This window comes from Kryptolebias marmoratus, linkage group LG13 (genome assembly GCF_001649575.2).
Source record: "Kryptolebias marmoratus isolate JLee-2015 linkage group LG13, ASM164957v2, whole genome shotgun sequence".
Lineage (NCBI taxonomy): Eukaryota > Metazoa > Chordata > Actinopteri > Cyprinodontiformes > Rivulidae > Kryptolebias > Kryptolebias marmoratus.
This window is the reverse complement of record NC_051442.1, coordinates 25,679,470-25,703,323: the sequence shown is the minus strand read 5'-3', so window position 1 is coordinate 25,703,323 and position 23,854 is coordinate 25,679,470. Positions and strand designations below refer to the sequence as shown.

Sequence of the window (23,854 nt, the reverse complement as noted above, 5' to 3'; positions counted from 1 at the left end):
CTAGAAGCAGTAGAAACCCAAATGGAAGTACAAAAACATGCAAAAAGTGAATTTTGCATAATAGGTCCCCTTAAATAATTTCTGTCTCCAGCAGGAACCCCTCCACCACCACCCCAACACACACACACAAAACAAAACAACCCCCGACCCCAAAAAACAAACAAACAAACCAAACAATAGTGAAATGACAGAAGTCCACTTGTTTTTGTTTTTTTTTTCTCCTTTTTTTCTTTGTAGGTGGTGGATCATAAAACGCTTTTAGTTTTCAATACTTTATCAAACATTTGGGCACAACTGGGATTTCATCTTACACCGACACTAGTTTTATATTTGCTCAATGGAAACTCACTTGGAAGCTGAAAATGCTCAGGATCCTCAGTATTAGCAATTTAGGGTCACAAATGCTGCAATTTCATTGGCTGCTGCAGCTGTTCACAACTGGCCCCCCAAATGGGAGTTACTCACCACTGTACTAAGGAGGACCTATACACTGAATAGTAAGTAATAAAACCTGACATGCTTTTGTTTCATATAATCTACTAAAAAGTAAAGATCAAAATTAAATATAAAACCCTAAAGCATCTCCAAAAATGAGTTTAATAACGAGTTGCGACTGGTGTCCAAACTCCAAAGGCTCATATGCTGTTTTAACAGTGGAGTGGACTTTTCCTCTCGCGAGATCAGCACTTCTTAAGAAAATAGCCTTAGATGCGTTTGACGATGTCTCGCGAGAACAAATGTTGCTAAGTTACTAAAGTCAACATTTACTTGGGGTGGAAAAAACGGTGGTTCTGCGGATGTTTTATGGAAGTATCGCAAACAGAAATGATGGAGGTGAGTTTTGTGTGTAGAGTTTTCCCATGAATGTTTTTGATTAGCATGTCAACATTTTTGTTGTGTAGTATTTGCAGCACGGAGAAGTTAGTTTTAGGTTGGATATTTGACAGCCCCTGTTTCAGAGGTGTGTTAATCCGTTTCACTCGGGTGACCTGTCTGTGTGTGCCTTGGTTCGCTTAGGGAATATCAACAAATTACTGAACGAACGACATATATATAAAAAAAAAAAATTAAATAGTCTCCAAGTCATGTGAACTTCTGACCGAAAATTAACACTAGGTTGTTTCCCCTGGCTAAATACATTAGCCACATCCTTTTTTATCTGAATTTATTGTATCTTCTTTTTTTATTATTATTGTCTTTTTGGAAAAATCATAGTTTTTTGTCTATAGCTTCCATATCATGTGACCAGATGACTATTATGATTATTCTGAATTGTTTTACTGGACTGAACGAAGACACGACTAATTTGATAACATTTTAATGCATATCTTCTTTGAAATATTATTTTTATGATTTTTTTTTTCATTTTTTTTGTCAATGGCTTTTATGTCATGAGACCCAGTGATGCAAAAAATCTCCCTTCCTTCCTGAGGGTCATTAGGGTCTTTGTTTGCTTGGTTCACAGAGAGATGTTTTGGTCACACGCATTAAGGTGTGATTTAGTGTCAAAACGACTGGGTATCAGGCTTGTTGTTTCATTGTAGAACACTGGAAGATGTACCAGCGAGCCAGCTGCAGGGAAACCTTATTTTAATATTTGCTGATGAATAAAACAGAGAAGACTGGACAGCTTACCCCCACACAGCTGGCTCTAACTGTGCTGCTGTTTTGTACCAGCCCATCACACATGGGAGGGGATGCTCTACCTGACCCGTTGCACTGACTAAGCTGTTCCTCTGAGAAATGCCTGAGGAAATGGATTTTTTTTTTAATGAGGTGGTGCAGAGAAGCCAAGAATTAAAAGGCAGGATGTCTAAAAATTTGGCCCCACTGAGTGACTTCTTTAAAATAAAACCTTTTGTTTGAGAGCTAATATAAGTAAGTATTCTGCTGTATAGGCAGTATAAGAGGCCAGGAGGTGTGCTAAACTAATGCTTTAAAGCCTCATTTTAAAGTGTTCAGATAGAATTATTTAATAAGTGAATACTATGACAAGTTTTATATATATATAAATTTTAAAGCGTAGACCTTTTCTGTATAAAATACTGAGATATTACTGAATGATTTGAATGAAATCTGACTTGACTTGATCAGAAAAGTTTCTAATAAAGGGTGATCTGAGGTAAAAATAAATTAAGTTGTTTATGTGCTGTCGGAAGCACTTTAATCCAAAAGAATCTGGAAGTGTACAGACTTGTGTATTGAGAAATTTTCACGTCTTTGGACAATTATAAATAAGTATGCAGAGACCAGTTCACTGTTCAAAAGTTCACTAATGCTTCAAAGTTAGCCATGTGTTTTTGAAAATATAGAGGACAAACATTTCAGAAGAAAGTGACAGTGCATAACAGACATGCAAAGAACAAAGCTATTGTTTTATTTATTTTTAAAAATGTTTTTTGTGGTTAAGGATTGGATTTCTAAAAATGTACAGTTTTTATTGTCATAATTGACTCAGCTATGAGGCAATGAATAGTAAAAATGAGCTCCAGATCATTTGCATATTTACTCTTTTCTCATCAGAATGGCCTGGTTTTTCCAACATCTGACACAGACCTTGTTAAGACCTTGTTAGATGTCCAAGGCAGAATAGCATCTTTTCTATGTCTCTCACTTTTTATGCAGCACTTATTATGCAATTATGCAATTTATTATACATCAAATATTCACTTCATTGCAATCTCCCATTCTGAGCAAGAACATTGGCCACAGTTGTAAGGACCGACTCCCTTTTTAACAAAAATAAACTTCCACCAGAACCAGGCTCAAAATGGGTGGTAATCTGCCTCCACCAGCTGGGGTTTGAGAGGACAGGAAAGAAACACAGATAAACATAGACTGGTCTAGGTGTAGTTTCTATTGGAAAAAATAAACATGTTACTGATATCAGTAATTACAAACATGGAGAGTATTTCTCCTTTCTGGGCTGCGGGGAGCTGGTGCCTATCTCTAGCCATCACTGCGTGGGAGGCAGGGGACCCTGGTCACAAGGCCATCACAGGGCCACATAGAGACAAATGAGACAAGCAATCATTCACGCTCTCACTCACATTTAGAGATGATTTTACAGTTACCTGTTAATTTAACGTTCATGTTTTTGGTCTGTGGGAGGAAACCAGAATACCTGGACTAAACCCACGTGCACACCGGGAGAACATGCAAACTCCACCCAGAAAGGCCCCAGGTTGGGAAGTGATCCTGGAACCTACTTGTTGGAAGGCAACCTTTCTATTTACTGCGCCGTTGTGCCGCCCATCTATGGAACAATAAGATCTTTAAAATAAGATAAAGATTTGTTGTTGAGAGCTTTGTATGTTAGAAGTAAGATTTTAAATTATACTCTGAATTTGACAGAGAGAGAAGCTAAAACTGGAGAAATATGATCTCTCCTTCTAACTCTCATTAAAACTCTGGCAGCAGGATTTTGGATCAGCGAAGACTTTTTAAAGAGTTTTAAAGAGTTAAATAGTCCAGCCTAGAAGTGATGAATGCATGGACAAGTTATTCTGCATTTTTTGGGGAGAAGATATTTAAAAGTTTAGTGATATTGTACAAGTGAAGGAAAGCGGTCCTGTTAACATTTTTAATGCAAGGATTAAATGAAAATCCTGATCAAAAATAACACCAAGGTTCTTTACATTAGAAGGTTTATGTGGATTTGCAGAATGCTTTTGACCATGTTCCTGAGGGTACCATGTGGGGGTGCTCTGTGAGTATGGGATTAGGCGTCCATTGCTATGAGCCTTTCATCAACTACTGTCATCAATATGTCAGTGGCTTCTATCCCTTGTCAACATGTCGATATGGACTAAAATCTCTAAGGAATGTTTCTAACAACTTGTTGAATCTATGACATGAACAATTATGTGAGTTCTGAAGGCAAAAGTGAGTTAAACCAAGTACTAGTAAAGTTTACCAAAAAAAGTGGATGGTGAGTGTATGTGTTTTGCACTCAGCAGTTACTGTTTGTTTGCAGATGACATTGTGATCTGTTGTGAGAACAGGGAACAGGTGGAAGAGAGCTGCCACTTCCAGTTCTGTCTCCTGTCTTTTTGTCCATCCCACTGTCTCCAAACCATACAACATAGCTGCTCTCACCACTGTCTGTAAACCTTTCCTTTGACCTTTGCTGCCACCTTTTTGTCACAAATCCCTCCTGAAACTTTTCTCCATCCACTCCATCCTGCCTGGACTCTCTTCTTCACCTCTTCACCACACTCCCTGTTTTCCTGGACAGTCGACCCGAAGTACTTGAAGTCCTGAACCTTTGTGACCTCTGACCTTGTAGCCTCACTGTTCCACCTGCTTCCATCTCATTCACACACATGTACTGTCTTGCTACGACTGACTTTCATCCCTCGTCTTTTAAGTGTATACCTCCACCTCTCCCAGAACTGAAGATGTTGAGGTTCTCCTGGGAAGTGACAAGGATGGATAGGTTTAGGAATGAGGTCATCAGAGGTACAGCACAGGTGGAACGACTGGGAGATAAAGTTAGAGAGGACAGACTGAGATGGTTTGGACGTGCAGAGGAGGGACAGTGGGTATATAAGTAGAAGGATGTTAGAAAAGAGACAAAGAGGAGATCTATGGATGCAGTTAGAGAGGACATGGAGGAAGTTGGAGTGAGGACAGAGGATGCAGAAGACAGAGTTAGATGAAGGAAAATGACTTGCTGTAGCGACCCCTGAAAAGGGAACAGCTGAAAGAAAAAAAAGAAGACAAAATTACTGTTCATTTTTAGTTTGGTATTATGAATGTTGTGTTTAATGCTTTAATTTTTTTGACTTGTTTGCTGTTGTGACAAAACAATTTAAATAAAAATTAAGCATCTTTCTCTACTTTTTCTGGTATTTTAGTTTTTTTTTTTTTTAATGTTTATTGGACTGCTGCCTTTTTCAGCCAGGACAGTTTTGTAAATGAAATTTGAAATATCAAGGGTTTTTCCTGGTTTAAAAAAGATTGAATGAAGAGAAGTAAATAAAATTTCAGGGCATCATTGGAGGCCATTTTTAACTTCATGATCTTATTCTTCAACACAAATTCAAACTTACTCATATAGTGTATGTGTGTCTGCTGTATCTCCAGGAGAAAGATCTTACAAGAGAGGACTCTTTTAAATCCTTGGAGGAGTTCCAGGATGTCCTAGGCGAGCTGGCTGGAGATCAGAGCATGGACAGGATCCGGCTGGAATTCAGCAAACTCATTCTTGCCTTAAAGAAATCTCGAGAGAACGAAAACAGGCTCATGTCTAAATGTAGAGAGCTGAATGCAGAGATTGTGTCTACGTCAACTAAAGTGGCAGCGTCTCTGAAACTGTCTGAGGAAGATGAAACAACAATAACATCATTAAAGATGGTATCATTTCACAAAGTCAAATATTACTATTTGGTTCATTAAACCTCTGTTTGTTTGACTGGTTCTGATTACTGTCTGCCACCAAACGCTCTCAGCATATATATATAGCAAATATTCATTTTTCTGTTAACAAAATATCTCATGAATCACTGGATGGATTTTAATGAAACTCTTATTAAGTCATCAATGCCTGTACATCTACAACTGTAGAGTTTTGGAGTCTGCCCGAAATAAGATGGTCACCAGAGCTAGTTTAAATTATCCAACACAAAATGTAGATGTAGATCTAGTATTGATTAATGTTTGGAGTCAACCCAATTCAAAATGGTTGCCACGGCTATCTGACCATAGGACACACAAAAATGGCTGTAAGTTAGCCTCTTTTACAGGTATTGAGCTAAAATCTGTTTGAGCATCAGCTGCACAACATACTTCAGGCACACATTGTGCCACATTGGCAGTAACTGTTGTAGTCAATATTGTTTGTTCCTGAGCAAAACAATTTCATGAACCACTGGACACATTTTAATGAATCTTTAGGAAAGTAATCATTGGATGTACATCTACAGTGCCTGTAAAAAGAATTCACCACCTTGGATGTTTTACCCTTTTATTGCTATTATAAATGAGTCATGGTCAGTATAAAATTATATTTTGGACAAAAAGTAAAAAAATAAAATAAAAACTCTCTTAATAACAAAAGACGTGCCTGCACAGTCACTTGGTTTGTGAGGATGGTCTGATCTTGGTAGATTTACACATATCCCATATTTTTTCCATTTCTTGATGATGGATCTAACAGAACTCCTGGGGATGTTTACGGCCTTGAAAATTCTTTTGCTTCCTTCCCTTGACTTGTATTTTTCAGTAATCTTTTCTCTGACCTGAATTTGAACAGTCACTTTAAAGGAATATTTATGCAATTATTTGCAATACATATCATTTTACGTTACATATTATTATTTATTTGGAATTACTTTGCATATTTTTTGCCACAAAGGCCTCTTTATATTGACTGTTGCAGATTTATAATAGCAATAAAAGGGTAAAACATCCAAAGGGTGAATACTTCTTTATATGTACTGTACAACTGATTAATTTTTGGAATCAGTCCAATTTAAGATGGCCAACACAGCCAATCAACCTTAATCCACAAAAAATATCTATAATTCAATCTGACTCCATTTATTTAGCTAAAGTTTGGTGTGGTAGTAACTGAGAGTCATTCACAACACATACGCTGAGTGTGATACAGCATGAGGTCATGCATAACCTTCTTTTTATGCTTCGAGCAAAACGGCTACAGCTTTATCATTTCTAAACATAACATGGTCTTAGTCTAATATTCTGGCATGAAGGGCAGCGGGTGATATGCATTCCTTAAATCAATGAAATTTACAAACGTTTCAAATGTGTGATTATGTCACCTTAAGGATTGTAAAAAATAAAAGCAAATATGTAATCTGGTTTAATAAGAACAGTTAGAAATATTTAGAACTTTTAAATTTTAAGAATTGAAGAAAGTATGAGTGTAAAATGTTCTTTTGTACACTTTAGGAGCTAGATAAAGCTTGGAAGTTGGTTGATGCTGCTCATAAGAAAGAGAGGAAAGACAGTGAGACCATCAAGAATTTAAAAGAAGAAGTTTCCAAACTCTCCAAAATCACTGAACAACAAACTGGTCACTCCATGGATCAAAAAGTGTGAGTCAGTTGGCCTACTTTGCCCTTCCTGTTAAAACTGTGAATTAAATATATGTTTCCAACTGGAAAGTTGTTTTTTTGTTTGCCTGTTTTTTTTCAGTGATCTAACTAACATGGTGGAAGAGTTGACCAAGGAGAGGACTCAACTGGTAACAACAGTGGAGGGCCTAAGAGAGAAACTAAATCAGGCACTCACAACCCAGCAAGCGTTAGGGGCCCAAAGAGAAACTGCCTTCCAGAATATCTCTCAGGTAAACATAGGGCTAATTCTCCTAAAAGACAGACAACCTGGCTCCTAATGTAAATTTACTAATGTAACTCAAAGGCTTTTAGATTTTTGTAAGATATAGAGAACTAAAGAACTCAAATCTCATCTTCTCTGCAGACACATGATGTATTTTAACTCATATACATATTATATCATATGCATATCATATACATATTTATATATAGCCATCTGCTGCTATTTGTTTTGGTTTGAATTAATGTTTTGTTCAGTGCCTATAAAAAATGTCACCCCCTTGGATATTTTACATCTGTACCAACAATGGACTGGAAGTCTCACAGTCAATATGGGAGACTCCATCTAAGCTGGTAGAGAATGGCAGGGCTAAGATACTGGGAGACTTCCAGATACAGACTGACAAACTGTAAGGATTGGGTTTTGTTTTGTTTTCTTTTGGATTTATTTTGGACTTTGTTTCCTTGTCTGTGTCTTGTTCCTTGTGCCTCAGTCATTATTCACTTCCCCTCTGTTTGCCCCTGCTTATCTGCCACGCCCATCTCCACCTGTCAGTTATTGTAATCACTCACCTGTGCCCACTTCCCATAATCATCCTCTGTGTTTAAAACCTGGTCATTTTCTCTACCACCCCGCTGGATCATTGTTGTGTTCCTCCATGCCTTGTCTTGTCTTTGTAATTTAGTTATAGTTGTTTTGCTGCCAAGTCAGCCTTTTGTTTTTGTTATACTTTACTTTAATAAATCAGTTTTTACTTTCGAAATGATTCTGCGTTCTGGATTCGCCTCTGTCTTCCCTCGCCATGGCACAAACAGGTGATGGCTAACTAATCAAACATTGTGGTGATAGATAAGATGTAGAAGAAAGCAGTGGAGATAGATGTAGCAGTCCAAAGTTACTGTAACACCAGGAAAAAGAAGCATGAAAAGCTTGAGAATTACCAAGGTCTGAAAGAGGAAATAGAGAAGTTGTAGAAAGTCAAGGCCTCAGTGGTACCAGTGGTCATTGGAGCACTCTGTGCTGTGACCCCCAGACTGGAAGAGTGGCTCCAACAGATCCCAGGTACAACCTCAGAGATCTCTGTCCAGAAGACTGCAGTACTAGGAACAACTAAGATAATGAGTAGAACCCTCAAGCTTCCAGGACTCTGGTAGAGGACCCAAGCTTGAAGTGAAAGTGGAACTGCTCATGTGGAACAAATAGGGAAAGATGGACGTTTTTATAAATATACAACCCTCTCTTCAACCTTTACACCATCATCTGTTTCTCATTATCCAGTTATTTCAGCAGGAGTATGATATTCTAGCCAGAAATGACCCCTGGATACCTAGAAAGTAATACAGACAGCTGCTGCTGCCACTCTTTACACATGAATGTTCACATGAACTGTTAAGGATTTTTTAAGTCATTTACAACCTACTTTGGTCTTAGCTGCATAACCTTTCTAACTTTTACACAGAGCCTAACTTCAAAACGGCTGAACTATCTTTTTTTCATACCCCAGAGGTGTATTTGTCCTTTTGTCTACCAGGGGGCAACACAAACTGTGTTATAAAACCCACTTATTTGTGTTTCTGCCCCAGCTGCAGCAGGAGCTTCAGGTCCAACAGAATGAGATCTCAAGAGAGCTGAGGTTAAAGGAAAAACTGGACAAGGAGGTGAAGCAGCTGCAGACTGACATGGAGGCCAAGATGGTTGAGATTAAAGCTCTGAATCAACAAGGCCAAAGAGCCAAAGAGGAGCAGCAGAAACAGGAGCAACAGCTGAAAGAGCTAAAGGTGAGCAGGGCAGTGGAATGCATTTTCTTTATGGTGTATTACATCAGCTGTTCTCATATTTACTATCCTCTTCAAATGTCCAGCAGTGTAACATACAGTTGAAACAAAATGTTTACATACTGGTATAAAAAGACAACTATTTTTCTCACTTTCTGACATTATATCAGACTAAACCTTTCCTGTTTTAGATCAGTTAGGATTGCCCAAATTATTTCTGTTTGGTAAATGCTCAAACAATTACATTCTTACAGTCACAAGTATTAGATTACTACACCTTTAATAAACACCTTTTAAATGTAATAAATTTGGAAAAGCCCAGAGGATGATGTAATGATGATGATGATGATGATGATGATGCTGCACTGGAAGCTTTTGATAAATTCACTGACAACATTTCAGTTAACTGGAGGAACACCTGTGGATGCAGTTTAAGGCACACCTCAGACACACTGCTTCTTTGTGTGGCATCATGGGGAAAATAAAAATAAATCAGTCAAGATATCAGGAAAAGATTTCTCAACTTCCTCAACTCTAGTTCATCTTTGGTTACAATTACTAGATTCCACAAGAAATCTAGTAATTGTTGGAACAGTTCATCTGTTGCAACAATTATACACAAACACCATGGGGGTGTCCTGCCATACTTCTCAGGATGGACATGGGTTCTGTTCCACTGTAACACTATTTAAAGTGTAAAAGGACTAGATGGAAGAAAATCAGAAGACTAGAATTCGTTTACTGGAGCCGTTGTCAGTAATCAATAGAACGACACAAAATAACTGTTTTGTTTTCAATACCATGTATTAGACAAAATTAAAGTAAACAATACAAAACAGCCATACATCAAATCCAAAATAAATACAAAAACAAATATATACACAGTACTGCAGCAATCCTTCATTTGTTTGTGCCCAATTGGTCTTAAATTCCCCGCTGGTCAGTCCAAAGTCTGACCAACACACATTCAGAAATCCATGGTTGGGTTATCCAGATATTTAAGTTGAAAATGTCCCAGCGCAAGTTGTTTTGGATGAAGAGGTGGATAATAGAGTATGTGCCTGAATGATGAGATGGAGGGGGGAAATGATACAGACCAGACCAGTAGGGAGTGATTCTTAAAGTTCTCCTGGCTCCAGCCAGTTTTCAGAAGCTCGCCATCTTATTCCCTACAAAAGGGATCACCTGGCCTGTATTAACATAAACAGGACCAATAAATTTCCAGCCGGCTAGTTAACTTCAATTTCACACAGAACTAAATGCAATATCTAATCTGTCAGACCAAATAAAACATTTATCTCATTATCTTAAAGTTAGATTACAACAATTAATGATCACAATTAACATTTGCTGCCACCCACATACTAAACAACAAACATTGTGCTCTCTACTCACCAATTCCAATAATAGATGAGAGTATGGCAGCTCCAAGGCTCCAAACTCACTGGATTTCTTGGATCTACATGATTTTTATATTATAAGGTTAAACAGTGCATTACAACAGAGATAAACTGATTGTTTGAGAACACTAACCTGTAGCTCCTTTGTCTCCAGCTCTCCCCCTCACATCTGACTAGGGAAAGCTGGAGCAAGCCTAAATAATTGCCTCAGGTGTGTCAATTGGCTGCATGCCCTTTGTGACTGACTGTCACTCTAACCAATGGGGCAGTGAGGCGGGACTAAGGGCAGATTTTTCCACCCTGGATTACACTGAGATGAATGTTTCTGTGTGAAATGTGTGCATATTAACCCAAAAACAAAAGCAAAGGACCTTGTGAAGATGCTGCTGAAGCTGGTCTGAAAGAGTCATGATCCACAGTGAGTTAGGTATCCTGACTCCTGTACCAACATTGGCTGAAAGGTCACACAGTGAAGAAGAAGCCATTACTCCAAACATAACATAAACAAAAGCTAGATTACAGTTTGCAACAGCGTACAGGGACAGAGACCTGCGGTCTGATAAAACTAAAATTGAACTGTTTGGCCATAAAGACCATCATTATGTTTAGAGGAAAAAGGGGGAAACTTGCACCTTCCCAACTTTGAAGAATGGGGTTGGCAGAATCCTGTTGTGGAGGTGTTTTGCTGCAGGAGGGACTGATGCACTTAGCAAAATAGATGACATCATGAGGAAAGAACATTATGTGGAAATATTGAGGCAACATCTCAAGACATCAGTCAGGTAGTCAGAACATGGGCACAAATGGGTCTTCCAAATCAACAATGACCTTTAGCAGGCTGCCAAATTAGTTAGAAAGGGGCATAAGGACAACAAAGTCAAGATTTTGGAGTGTACATCACAAAAATCTTTATCTCACAAAAAAATTTGCCAGAGCAAGGTGGCCTACAAACCTGACTCTGTTACACCAGTTCTGTCAGGAGGAAAGGGACAAAATTCCAGTAAATTATAGTGTTGTGGCAGCAATAAATGAATTTCCAGGCACTGTTAGATGAAATCACTCAAGCAGGTTTATTTATATAATGTGCACAGAATATAGAGAGCAGTTCTGAACAGGGAAGCTCCGAATCAAAGCTCTGGTCCTCCAAGTCAACACAGGAGCTTTTATTAAAGATATTGAAATACTGGACCAGAAGGAGGAGTTAGGGAAAGGCAAGTCAGTCTGGTTCCCAAGGGAAGAAAATTCAACATCACTCCTATAAACAAGTTCATTCTGTGAGAACCCATGGGACTTGGAACAGACGTCATAACATTATCAGGACTTATAAACAACAGGTGTTACCCTATAGTAAATTCTGCCATTACACTAGTGAGAAGTTTGTGGAAGGATTCTCAAAGTGTTTGTCCCAAGTCATACAGTTTAAAGGCAATTCTTCTAAATACTATGAGTTGAACATACATACTATGAATGTATGTAAACTTGCGACTTTGAAGAAAGTAATATAACATTCTTTTAACAATTCTGTTTGTCGTTACTGTGTTTATGTATACTGTATTTCAGGCTTTTATTTCTGTAAGTGTGGATGTTTATGGCTTACAGCTCATGAAAACCCACAATTCAGTTTCTCTGATAATTAGAAGATTGCATAAGACCAATAAAGAGAATCTTTAATCCAGAATTGTTGGCCCACTGAAAAGTCAATGTCAATGTGCTGTACCGTAAATGCACTCAATACTTGGCTGGGGCTCTTTTTGCATACATTACAATATCAATGTATGGAGGCCATCAGCCTGCAGACGTGCTGAGGTGTTATGGAAGCCCATGTTGCCTTCATATCAACCTTTAGCTTCTCTGCATTGTTGAATCTGGTGTTTCATATCTTCCTCTTGACAAAACCTCATAGATTTTCTGTGGGATTTAGGTCAGGTCAGTTTGCTGACCAGTCAAACCCAGTGATAGCATGGTCAAAACAATCTGGACTTCCATAAGACTTCAGCAGGTCCACAGGCCAGGGCCTCCATGCCACACCACACTGATTCTGCTGTTCATACAAAAGGAGCCTTGAGCAAGATTTAACTGAATATACTGTACCATATATAGACATACTTTTCACTTGGCCAAAATTCTGTATCAAAAATTATTTTTCTTGGTCTTATCCATGTATTCATTCATTTTTTTTACCTGCTTTTCCATGCAGCAGCTGGTAGCTGGTGTCTGTCTCCAGCAGTGTGAGAAGTGGGGTTAATCCTGGACAAGCCACAAATCCATCACAGGGACACATGGAGACAAACGAGACAAACAACCATTCAAACTCTCACTCACACCTAGTGACAATTTGGAGTTGTTATTTAACCTAACCTGTATGTTTTTGGCTCGAGGTAGGAAATTTGAGTTTAATGAAAAAACCCACAATATGCAAACTCCAGACCCCAGACAGAAGGCGTACCTGCGACCTTCTACCTGTGAGGCAACAGGTCTAACCACAGTTCTGCACTATGTAATGTTCTTATTTTCTGAGAAACTGAATAGGTTTTCATTATCTGTAAGCCATAATCATCAACACAGACAGAAATAAATGCTTGAACTATAACACTCTGTGTGAAATGACTCTGCATAATATATAGGTTTCCTGTTTTACATTGAATTTGTTTTACATTGAAATAAATGAACTTTTTTATAAAAACTGAGTTTATTGAGATGCAGCTACATGTCAGAAAAATAAACATTCTCACTTCTGGCTGTCTACTAATTTTCATCTAGAGTGATTTATAGTTGTATAAGAACTGTATACAGTCCCTTGCAAAAGTATTCAGTATTTAGATGTTTTCTGCTTTTATTGCTGTCATAAATCAGTCATTATCACTTTTAAATCCATCATCAGGAGATGGAGGAACATGCGTAAATCTACCAAGAGCAGGCCGTCGTCAAAAAATGAGTGACCGTCCAAGAAGGAGAATAGAGAGAGAGAGACCACCAAGACACCTGTGAGCTCTGTGAAGGAGCTCCAAGCTTCAGCAGGTCAGATGGGAGAGTGTACATGCAACAACTATTGCCCAGGTTCTTCACCAGTCTGAGCTTTATTGGAGAATGGCCAACACAAAACCAATTTTGAAGAAAACTCAGATAAATTTTGACTAGTTTGTTTAGATTGTTTAGAGACTCATGTCAAAATTTAAACTGAGAAAACATCCAGGGGTGAATACTTTTGCAAGGCTCTGTGTGTTTGTGAAGTTCAAAACAGTGTATACATTTCGATTAATAAACCTGATCGGTCCCAACTTCGATTCTTAGATCTTCTCCGAACGATCCATCAAGGAGCTGGAGCAGGTTCAGGCAAAGAACTCAAAGCTGCAGCAGGAATGTGAGCACCTTTCCTTGGCCAAAGAACACCTCTTTGTGGAAAATCAACAGATTACCAACGAGCTCAAAGTACTCCAGTTTTTATTTTACATATATTTACTTTTTACTCTTTAAACATTTCTATTCTCCACCTTTTGGCTGTAGGCAATAATGTTTTTGCCCATGTCCTGTATGCACATTTGACTGTCTGTTAACAAAATATCTCATGACTCAGTGGACATATTCAAATGGAACTTTCAGAAATTTATCATTGGATGTACATCTACAACTGATTAACTTTTGGAGTTAACCAATTCAAGATGGCCAACACAGCTAATTGACCTTAGCAGACACAGATAAAGCTAAAATTTGGTGTGAAAGTATTTGAGAGTCATCCCCAACACAGGACAAGATCTTTGTTAAAACTTTGCCAATAACTTTTGGAGTCAGTTCTGATTGTTTGTTAGCGAAACATTTCATAACTCAGTGGACAGTGTTGTGGCATTTGTGATAAAATTTAAAAAAATGGTTTAGGGACTTTATGCCAGTAAATTCTCCATTTTATTGAACTTGGCTCTCCTGTAGATTTACTATTTTGCCTTTTAACTCTGTCTCTTCTGTGCTATATTGTCACAACAGCACCCTCTGGTGTTCAGAAACAGAACATAACACATACATTTACTGTATAAGCTAGAGAACACAACAGACTTCTTCTAATGAAACTAATCAAATAATCATTAGACGCACATCTCCAACTGATTTACTTTTAGAGTTAACCCAATTCAATATGGCCAATGCAGCTAACTAACTTTAGTAAAACAAACGAGACTACAACTCAATCAATATTATAGACACAGAACTAAAATTTGGTGTTGTTGTAGCTGAGAGTCATTCCTAGCACATACTCTCATACCTGTTTAGAGGTAGATAGTAGTATGGGCTGCTATTAAGAAGCCATTCAGTGCATCTCGTGCTATTCTAATGGTAAGCCCCAATTAACCTAACTCTAGACTAACAAAGTGAGAGGGGACATGACCTACAGTGTAGAGGCGTTTGTTCGAATCACAAAACCTATCAAATAAACTCTTCCTTCTCTCACATCTTCTTCAGTTCATTTAGAAATTATACATCAAAACATTGGCAGTGGGATTCACTTTCTTCAGATTAGTCCTGAAACACAACTTTTTCTCAGCATTGAAACTTTTTTTTTGGTCAACAAAATTGACACTTAACATTTACATTAATCTTGACATTTACACTTTAATCTTGAAACTTAAAAAAAAGTATTTGTTTTATTTTATTCTGAGTGGCCCTACTACACCTTCATAAACATGTACTGTCCAATCTGGGTTTTTAAATCGGTTCATTAATTTTTTTCTGTAATTCTTTTACGTCTCATCTCCCTCCTTTCTACTGGGCAGATAAGAGAAGAGGAGATGACTCAAATACGTCAGGAGGTTTCCAAACAAACCAAGATGAGAGAATCCATCCAGAAGAAGTTCCACCAGATGGAAGAACAGAAAGCTGAAGTGGATGCGCAGAAGGAGACACTGAAAGCTCAGATCTCTGCTCTGGAGAAAGGTTGTTGGGTTAGGGTGTTTGTTTTTAGAAACATAGTTCAATTTTTACATCTTACCAATCATAATACTTTGCATCCTTTGAAGGATGAACCCTGACCTGGTAACTTCACCGGAAAATTGCATATTTTTTCTGCAAAAATGCCAACTTTGTCAGGCTGCTAATCTCTAAACTATTACAGTTATATTTTAAATAGATAAAAACAAAGAGCATTTAAATATTAGCTGTTGTATATACTGTACAGTTCAGAAATTTGTAACACTGTTTCGGACAATAATCGTCCATCTTCAATAATTATTGTCCAAACAGATAAACTCTTGGAGCAAATACAATTCAAGATTGCCACCACAGCTAAGCAATCTTACCAAACACATGGCTATAATGGCTATAACTGAGTCAATTTTACAGATATTGACCTAACATTTGAATAGCTAAGACTGATTCCCAACTTGTAATCTGAGTGCCAACTGTGATTGTACAAGATTTTTGTTTAAATTTTGCCAATAACAATTAGAATCAACTCTGAGTTTTTAGCAAAATATCTCATAAACTACTGGATGGATATTATTGATACTTCCAGAAGCTAATCATTAGATATACATCTACAACTTGTGAAGTTTTAGAGTAAACCTAATTCAAGATGGCCACTTCAGCCAACTAATCTTTGAAAACACAAAAATGGCTGTAACGCAACCAGTTTTACAGACATCAAAAATTTAGAGTGGTACTTGCTGAGCATAATTTCCAACACATACTGTACTTTGAGTGCAACACATTATGCAGCATATTTGCTTTAAATCTTGGTACTACATTCTGGAGTGAAGCCTGTTTGTCTATTTGCAAATATCTCATGACCCACTGAAGGGCTTTCAATGAATTGAGGGTGTGACTGATTCCTTGATGCCATGTGAGTTTAAAGGTGCAAGCCCATTGTAAGACTTGCAAACGTATGGAGGTACAACCATTTGAAGGTACAAATGGTTGATTGGTGGGTCCAGTTCCCAAATCAGGTTTGAAGTCTTGAACTTGGTTTACTGGAACTCCTATCTCCCAGGTAAGCACCCCAACAACACATGATGAAGGCAGGGTTCCTTGTGTTTCTTAGATTCTGAGAAATGCCTGGAGATTCTATCTGGTTTGATATTCCTAGCTTCAGGGGGATAGGTAATTGAGAACTAGAATCGTGCAAAATACAATGACTATCTGGGTTGTCTAGAGTTCAATCTCTTGGCAGATTGGATGCAGGCAAGATTTTTATGGTTGGTCCAGACAATGAAGGGAAGATTGGAACTTTCCAATCAGTGTCTTCATTCCTATGAAGCCATCTTTATGGCCAGTAACTCCTGCTTTCCAGCATTATAATTTTGTTCTGCAGGAAACACGCTGTGGGAGAAAAATGCAAAAGCATGAATCTTGCCTTCAGTGTCTGATTGTTGCAACAGGACCTGCTCCAACACCTTCACAACAAACTGCTTCTCGTGATCAGGATTGAACAAAAGGCGGGGGCTGTGGTGAAGAGTGATTTTGAGTTGTTGAACACCTCATCCACTCATCCCACCTCTCGGTTGATGGGTGGAGGCGAGTCTTGTAAGGCACTGCAGTCTGACTGTAATTTTTGATGAACCAACAAAAGTTAGCAAAACCCAGGAAATACTGAAGCTGTTTTCATGTTGATGGGGTTGGCCACTCAGAAAACACCTTTGATCTTGTCAGGGTCAGTCTTCACCTGTCTGCTCTGAAAAATATACCCCAGGTAGTTTACTGAAGGAATGTGGACTGTGAAGGTATATTTTCAGGTTTGGAGGGAGGACTGACCAAGATTCTGGGAGATGGTACTGAAGGTTTATTTCCAAAAATGATCCAGAGAGATGATGAGTATTTTCTGTAAATAGTTTAGGGGAAAAGTGGTCCGATAGAAAATTGCATTTCCAGGAGAACCAGGTAAGTGTTGAACATTTCTGTGAGCTGTTGAGGGGCAAAGAGGAGTGGTGGTGAGCGGTACCAGAGATGGTGGGTGGAGCCGACGTTGGAAAGTGAGCAGGTGATGTTGTGGCTGAGTTGGTGTCTCCAGTCAGAGAAAGAGATCTGGGAAACAGCAGTAATGTGGTGATGATAGAAGTTCATCCAGGTAAGTTTGTTCACAAGAAGCTGGACCAGCAAGGAGCAGGTTCTGCAAAGAGAGACACACGGAAGTTAATCATACACTTGAAGTGATACTTTTCCTCAGAGGTATTGCTGGTATAAAGAGCAGGACTGTCACCTGTGACACTCAACAGTCCCACGAAGAGTAGTGGAGTAACTCAGCCTTAAGTATCTGCTCTAACTCATTAACCCTCTTCTCTCTCGCCCTGTATGAAAAAAAGGTTTGTAACACAAAAAACCCCACAATAACTCCAGAATCCTGACACATTGACTGGGGCTTGAAAAACAACAGGAGCATTGATGAGTTTAAATGTCATCACAAAGTACTCAAAGTAGCCTAGTGGTGTCTTGAAGGCCATTTTCCGCTCGTCTCCCTACCTGATTCAGATCAAATGGTATGCATTCCTGAGAGTGAGATTGGAAAACACTTTGGCAATATGTAGCTGTTCAAAAACTGAATCAGTGAGAGGCAACTGATACAACCCCAAGTTGGGATGTTGTGTAAAACATAAATAAAACTAGAATTTGATCATTTGCAAAACCTTTTCAACCTATAGTCAGTTGAATACACTATAAAGATGAGATATTTAATGTTTAAATGGATAAACTTTGTTTTTTTTTCTTTATTGTTGATTTGCACATCATCTTATTCTTTTTTTATTTATGTTTTACACAACATCCCAACTTCACTGGAATTGGTGTTGTATTTTTTCTTCACAGTTATTTGGTTGAAACCTCTTAAGTCAATGCAAAGATTTAAGTTTTTGTCTTTCTTCTTCACAAAGTAGAATCCTGTGCTGAGGGGTGAAGTTAACAGATGGATAATCCTTGCCGTTAGTAAATCCTTGATGTACCAACACATGGTTTCTTTTTTCAGTACCTGAGAGGTTGTAGAGCGGACTCAAGCATAATGGAGCTCTGGGTCAATTGCACTGTCGTAAGGTCTGTTGGGATATTGGAGGTGTCAGTTTGTTCAAAGAATGTAACAGGAGGGTTTGAGGGGGTAACTACGGACCGGAGACAGTGGTCTAAGCAGAATGGACTCTAACTGTCAACGCTTTTCTTGCCCCAGTTAATAGTTGTATTTTGCTCTGTCATCCAAGGAAAACCTAAAATTAGAGGGTGTCAGTTTTTTAACTAAGTCAAGGAGGGAGAGCAGCTTGGCGACAGACAGACACAGGAGGCTACGATTATGGTAAGTGATTTTATTTACAGTGGCAGTGAGAAAAACAACAGGCATCCGGATCTGGAAGAAAGGATGAGGGGTAAGTATAGGGAGGGTGTTTACAGGTTGAACAGGCTGTAGTTAATGAAAGATTTCCAGGAGAGTCTTTTCTTACAGGGTAGGAGAGAGAGTCTAGGGTGGGAGGTGGTGATGAGGTGAGTACTCGCAGGTAAGGCGTTTCCAGGTTGCAGGATTCCGGATGGCTGAGGTAAGTGTGTCCTCCACAGAATACAGATGGCAGTGAGGCAGACTGGCTCAGGTAAGTAGTTCTGGGTACTTAGCTCGTTGGTGGCTCAGGAAACAGATCAGACTGGACTTCCAGGAACACAGGTAACTCTAGTAGAGTACAAAAACACAAAAAGCACACTTAGCAAAAACTCCAAGTTAACGAGGTATGGTCAAAGGCTGAGAGACTTTACCACAAGGCAAACAATGCTCCAGTGCTGTCTGATCCACACCACGGCCTTAAGTACACAGACTCCATGATGGGACTGATCTTCTGCAGGTGTGGATGACATGACGACTCAACCAATAGGAGGACAGGACGGCCTACCAGGAAGTAACTCACAGATCACCACAGAGGGGAATAACAGGAGGAAATTGTTTAAAAAAAAACTTACCAGAAGTGACCAGGTGGATGGGTTTAGTCTGATGGGTTATGGTTGCCAATGTTTGTACATTTAATGATGACACAGATAACAACTTGGCAAGTGGTAATATGGGGATCTGAAGTTGCGGTACCAGTTCTTTGTTGACAAGGTTCTGCTTGGCAGCAGAATCCACCAAAAATTGTATTTGAAAGTTAATCTGATTTTCACAAGCAACTATTGAAAAGAGTAAGTGATGAACAGATGAACACGTTGACTGACCTACCAGTATCCCCTGAGTTACTGCTAGGTAACCACTTTCAAATCTCTTGGGCAGGAAGTGATGACATGGCCTGGGTTTCCACAGTAGATGAAAAGTTCAGCAGTAATTCCTCACTATTGTTCCTCGTGGAGTTAACCGAATTCTTCCACCCTGCTTTGGCTCAACCTCAGAGAAACTCAATGTGGAGGAGGTATTGGTTGAACCACAGCAACAGAACTGATGATGGATGTGGAAACGTTAGACGACTGGGACTTGTAGTGTTTTTCACAAGTTCTTTCTTTGAGATGGTTATCTATGTGGATAGTGAACTTTATCAACTTGTCTGGAAATTTTGGTTCATCACAAGAGGTGAGCTGGTCTTTTAGTTGCTCTGAAAGGGAGTTTACAAAAGTGCATTTAAAAGTCTTCTAATTTCACCCTGTTTCAACCGCCAGCATACAAAATTCAACAGAGAGGTGTAATACTAAATGGCTTTGCAACTTTAAAGTCTGCAGTTTTTGATGAATGAAACACTTTGCCGAAAATTTTACAAAAGTATTGAAAGTGAGATTTTCAATGGGTTTAACAATTAGGAAAGCTTCAGCCCAACATAATGTTCTTCCTTCTAATGCGCTGATAAATAGACAATCTTGGGGGCACAACTGAAAATGAGAGAAACTTGTGAAAAAAAACACAATAGTGACCTGTATTACCCTCAAATGATGCAGGCAGCAGGATAGTGACTTCTCGGTGTGAGATTGGAGCATTTTCCAGAGGACAAGTAGCCAGAGGAACGGTAACCAAGGGGATGTCGAGGGGGTAATTTTTGATCCATACTAATAATATTACTACTGAGTTGTTTCAAGTGTTGACTGGTAGCTTGTTGCTCATTTAGTTTTTGGAAGAGAGATTCATGGCAGACAATTATTATTCCATTGGAGCTTAAGATGAAGTGGAGATTTTTGGTTTCAGATGAACCCTTATTTTGTAGACTGCATTGTTCTGTCATATTTATGCAATGTTTTCACACAGAATTCAATTTTCTGAGAACGAAACATATCCAGAAGAAGAAACAAGTAAGTGAAAAACAGTTTTATTTTAAAATAAACAGGAAGTTGGGAGTGATGGAATCTGCAGGAAGCAATGGAGCCAGAGTTTGTGATCTAAAGTTAAAAGGGAAATGGACTTCAAGGGGAGGGCAGAGGATTCCAGCATCTGGGTTAGGTGAAGTTTTTGGATGAGACGGGAGTGAGCAGATAGGTAGGGTGAGTGGTAGGCCAAATTGACTTCTTCTTTCTTTTGTCAGAGGTAAACAAACAGAATTGGTTATAGAAGGATCTTCCACAGATAGTGTTTATTCAGAGGTCCAGGAACTTTAGAGGAGATTCCACAGAGAGTTTTCAGTGAGAGGTCCAGAGGGCACACAAAAGATTTTAAGGAGGAACACAGGCAAGTCTTTTTAAACATTTAGTTTTCTTACAAAGATACAAGAGTAATTCAAGAGGTTGAAACAAGGAAGATAAGCTCGTGACTCTCAATAATCCAACAATGAATAGTGGTTCAGCTCAAAATACCATGCAGCCTTACAGCTATACCAGGTGCTGTCAGTGGATCTGAATGTTTTCTTTTTTTTTGTTGTTGTTCCTGTGCTTTTATTTTCTTGTGATCCTTGTGTTTAGTTTATTTCCTGTGTTTATTACAAGACAATAAACATAACTGAAAGTATACTAAATAAAAAGATATTAGAAAACTTAACAGAAAAAGACTAATCTACTTACAAGAGCAACACAAAACCATATAATCATAACACCAGTAATATGGCAATCTGTTTCCTTTTTAGATCTTGAATCTTCTCAGAAACAAGTGGAAGCTGATAAAAAAGCCAGTGATGATCTGCTCAGAGAGAGGGACATCTTACATAAGGTATTTACTGCAACTTGGATTCTTTCAGACAAAGTTTTGATATATCAAAGAAAACCACAAATGTTCACCATGTTGTAAACTGTCATATATTATTCTTTGTCAAATACAATAGTAGTACTTGCAGTTTAAATACTGGAGATACTCTTTATGACCTTGTATTTTTATCTGTATGTATGATAAAAAATTGTATTGTTTCTTAAATGCACAGAATATGACAAAAGCTGTGCAGTCGATTGAGAAACAGCAGAATCTTGTGAAACTCCTGGAGCAAGACAAGAGGACCTTGGAGCATGAAATCAATGGTTACTGCCAGGAGGCTCACAAGCAGCGCAAGATCATCCAGCAGCTGGAAAAGGACCGGGACCGCCACCTCAACCACACTAGTGGCCTCATGCAGAAGGCAGTTCGAATGATTGTGCTAAATATCACAATATATTCTGATCAAACCCAGCCTAACTTAATTTTCTTCATTCCACAGGTGCAACAGAAAATCAGCGATGTTGAGGTCAGAGAGATGGAGATTTATGATTGGAGAAAGAAAGTTGCAGAGGCAGAGTGTAAACTCAGACAGCATGAGAACCTGCTAGAATCTGTTGCTTCAGAAAGGAACCTCTACAGCAAAAATCTAATTGACGCTCAGGTAGGAGTGACAGCTGGAGATCAAACTGGGCAGGGGGCTCTGGTTAGGCCCACCACACATACTTTGCCTTTATAGTTAACTTCACTTTTTTTATTTTTTCTTAATAATTTAGGTTTTATCTTTGAAATCTTGTGGGACACTGAGTAATACAGTGCCTTGCAAAAGTATTCATCCTTCTTGGTATTCTATTTTGTTACCTTACAACCTGAAATTTATTTGAATTTTTAAATTGATTAAAAGCAATAATTCTACAAAAATATTGAAGATCAAATGGGGAAAATATATATTTTTTAAATCCTAAAACTGAAAAATGGTTTGTACATATGTATTTGGCTCCTTTGTTTGAAAGCCCCAAACTTTACCATCAGAAACCACATAATTTGTTAACAAATATCCAGATGTGAGCAATCTAACTAAAAGATGATCCTAACCTGTCAAATGATATACACCATCATGAAGACCAAAGAACTCTCAACACAGGAGAGACACAAAGTTGTAGAGAAGTACAAATCATCTTGAGTTGTAGAATATATTCCAGAACCCTGAATATTCCACAAGCTCTTTTAAATCCATTACTAGGAAATGGAAAAATGATGCCACCACAGCAAACCTGCCAAGAGAGAGTCATCCGTCAAAACTCACAGAGCAGGTCAGTAGTGCATAAATCAGTGAAACATCCAGGAGGCCAAAAGGTAACCCTGAAGATTCTGGGACATAAGATAATTTGTCCATAGAACCACAGTTAGTACGCAAAGCTGGACTTTAGGACTGGCAGAAAAAAAGACACTGATTAAAGAAAAGAAAGCTGAACAGTTTGGCATTTCTTCCCAAAACAAGTGGAAGAAGGAGCTGTGGAAAGAGGAGTCCAAACAATAAAGACAACACCATATCTGAGGCAAGTCTACCACTTCACATCATGCTGAGAACACCATCCATACAGTGAAGCATAGGGTGGTAGCATCTTACTGTGGTTATGTTTTTTTTATCCATAGAATCTGGGAAACTTCTTTTTTCTTTTGCTGTTCCCTTTTCAGGGGTCGCTACAGTGAGTAATCCTCCTCCATCTAACTCTGTCTTCTGCATCCTCTGTCCTCACTCCAACTCCCTCCATGTCCTCTCTAACTGCATCCATATTTCCTCTTTGTCTTTTTCCTGGCAGCTGCATCTCTAACATCCTTCTACCAATATACCCACTGTCCCTCCTCTGCACGTCCAGACCATCTCAGTCTGTCCTCTCTAACTTTATCTCCCAGTCCTTCAACCTGTGCTGTACCTCTGATGACCTCATTCCTAATCCTATCCATCCTCTTGACTCACAAGGAGAACCTCAGCATCTTCAGCTGTGATACTTCCAGTTCTGTCTCCTGTCTTTTTGTCTGTCCCACTGTCTCCAAACCATACAACATAGCTGCTCTCACCACTGTCTTGTAAACCTTTCCTTTGACCTTTGCTGACACCCTTTTATCACAAATCAGTCCTGAAACTTTTCTCCATCCACTCCATCCTTCCTGGACTCTCTTCTTCACCTCTTCACCACACTCCCTGTTTTCCTGGACAGTCGACCCGAAGTACTTGAAGTCCTGAACCTTTGTGACCTCTGACCTTGTAGCCTCACTGTTCCACCTGCTTCCATCTCATTCACACACATGTACTGTCTTGCTACGACTGACTTTCATCCCTC

At 38.8% G+C, this 23,854-nt stretch overlaps 1 protein-coding gene and 1 long non-coding RNA gene across 2 annotated transcripts in view; one reads left to right on the top strand and one right to left on the bottom strand.

Annotated features, from left to right (window-relative positions):
• Window positions 1–670: 670 nt before the first annotated feature.
• cfap58 (cilia and flagella associated protein 58) overlaps window positions 671–23,854 on the top strand; it is a 33,527-nt gene continuing 10,343 nt past the window's right edge. The window contains exons 1-9 of the mRNA XM_037979011.1: window positions 671–834; window positions 5,089–5,358; window positions 6,916–7,061; window positions 7,162–7,312; window positions 8,886–9,080; window positions 13,769–13,906; window positions 15,238–15,397; window positions 21,451–21,533; window positions 21,742–22,173. Of these exons, the coding sequence (XP_037834939.1) occupies window positions 805–834; window positions 5,089–5,358; window positions 6,916–7,061; window positions 7,162–7,312; window positions 8,886–9,080; window positions 13,769–13,906; window positions 15,238–15,397; window positions 21,451–21,533; window positions 21,742–22,173 (1,605 nt within the window). The 5' untranslated portion in view covers window positions 671–804. The remainder of the gene's footprint in view (window positions 835–5,088; window positions 5,359–6,915; window positions 7,062–7,161; window positions 7,313–8,885; window positions 9,081–13,768; window positions 13,907–15,237; window positions 15,398–21,450; window positions 21,534–21,741; window positions 22,174–23,854) is intronic.
• On the bottom strand, window positions 9,796–10,680 carry LOC108245949. Its single transcript, XR_001809009.3, has 3 exons — window positions 10,611–10,680; window positions 10,473–10,536; window positions 9,796–10,267 (listed from the first exon to the last, which is right to left on the bottom strand). It is a non-coding gene; the product is annotated as an uncharacterized LOC108245949 (long non-coding RNA).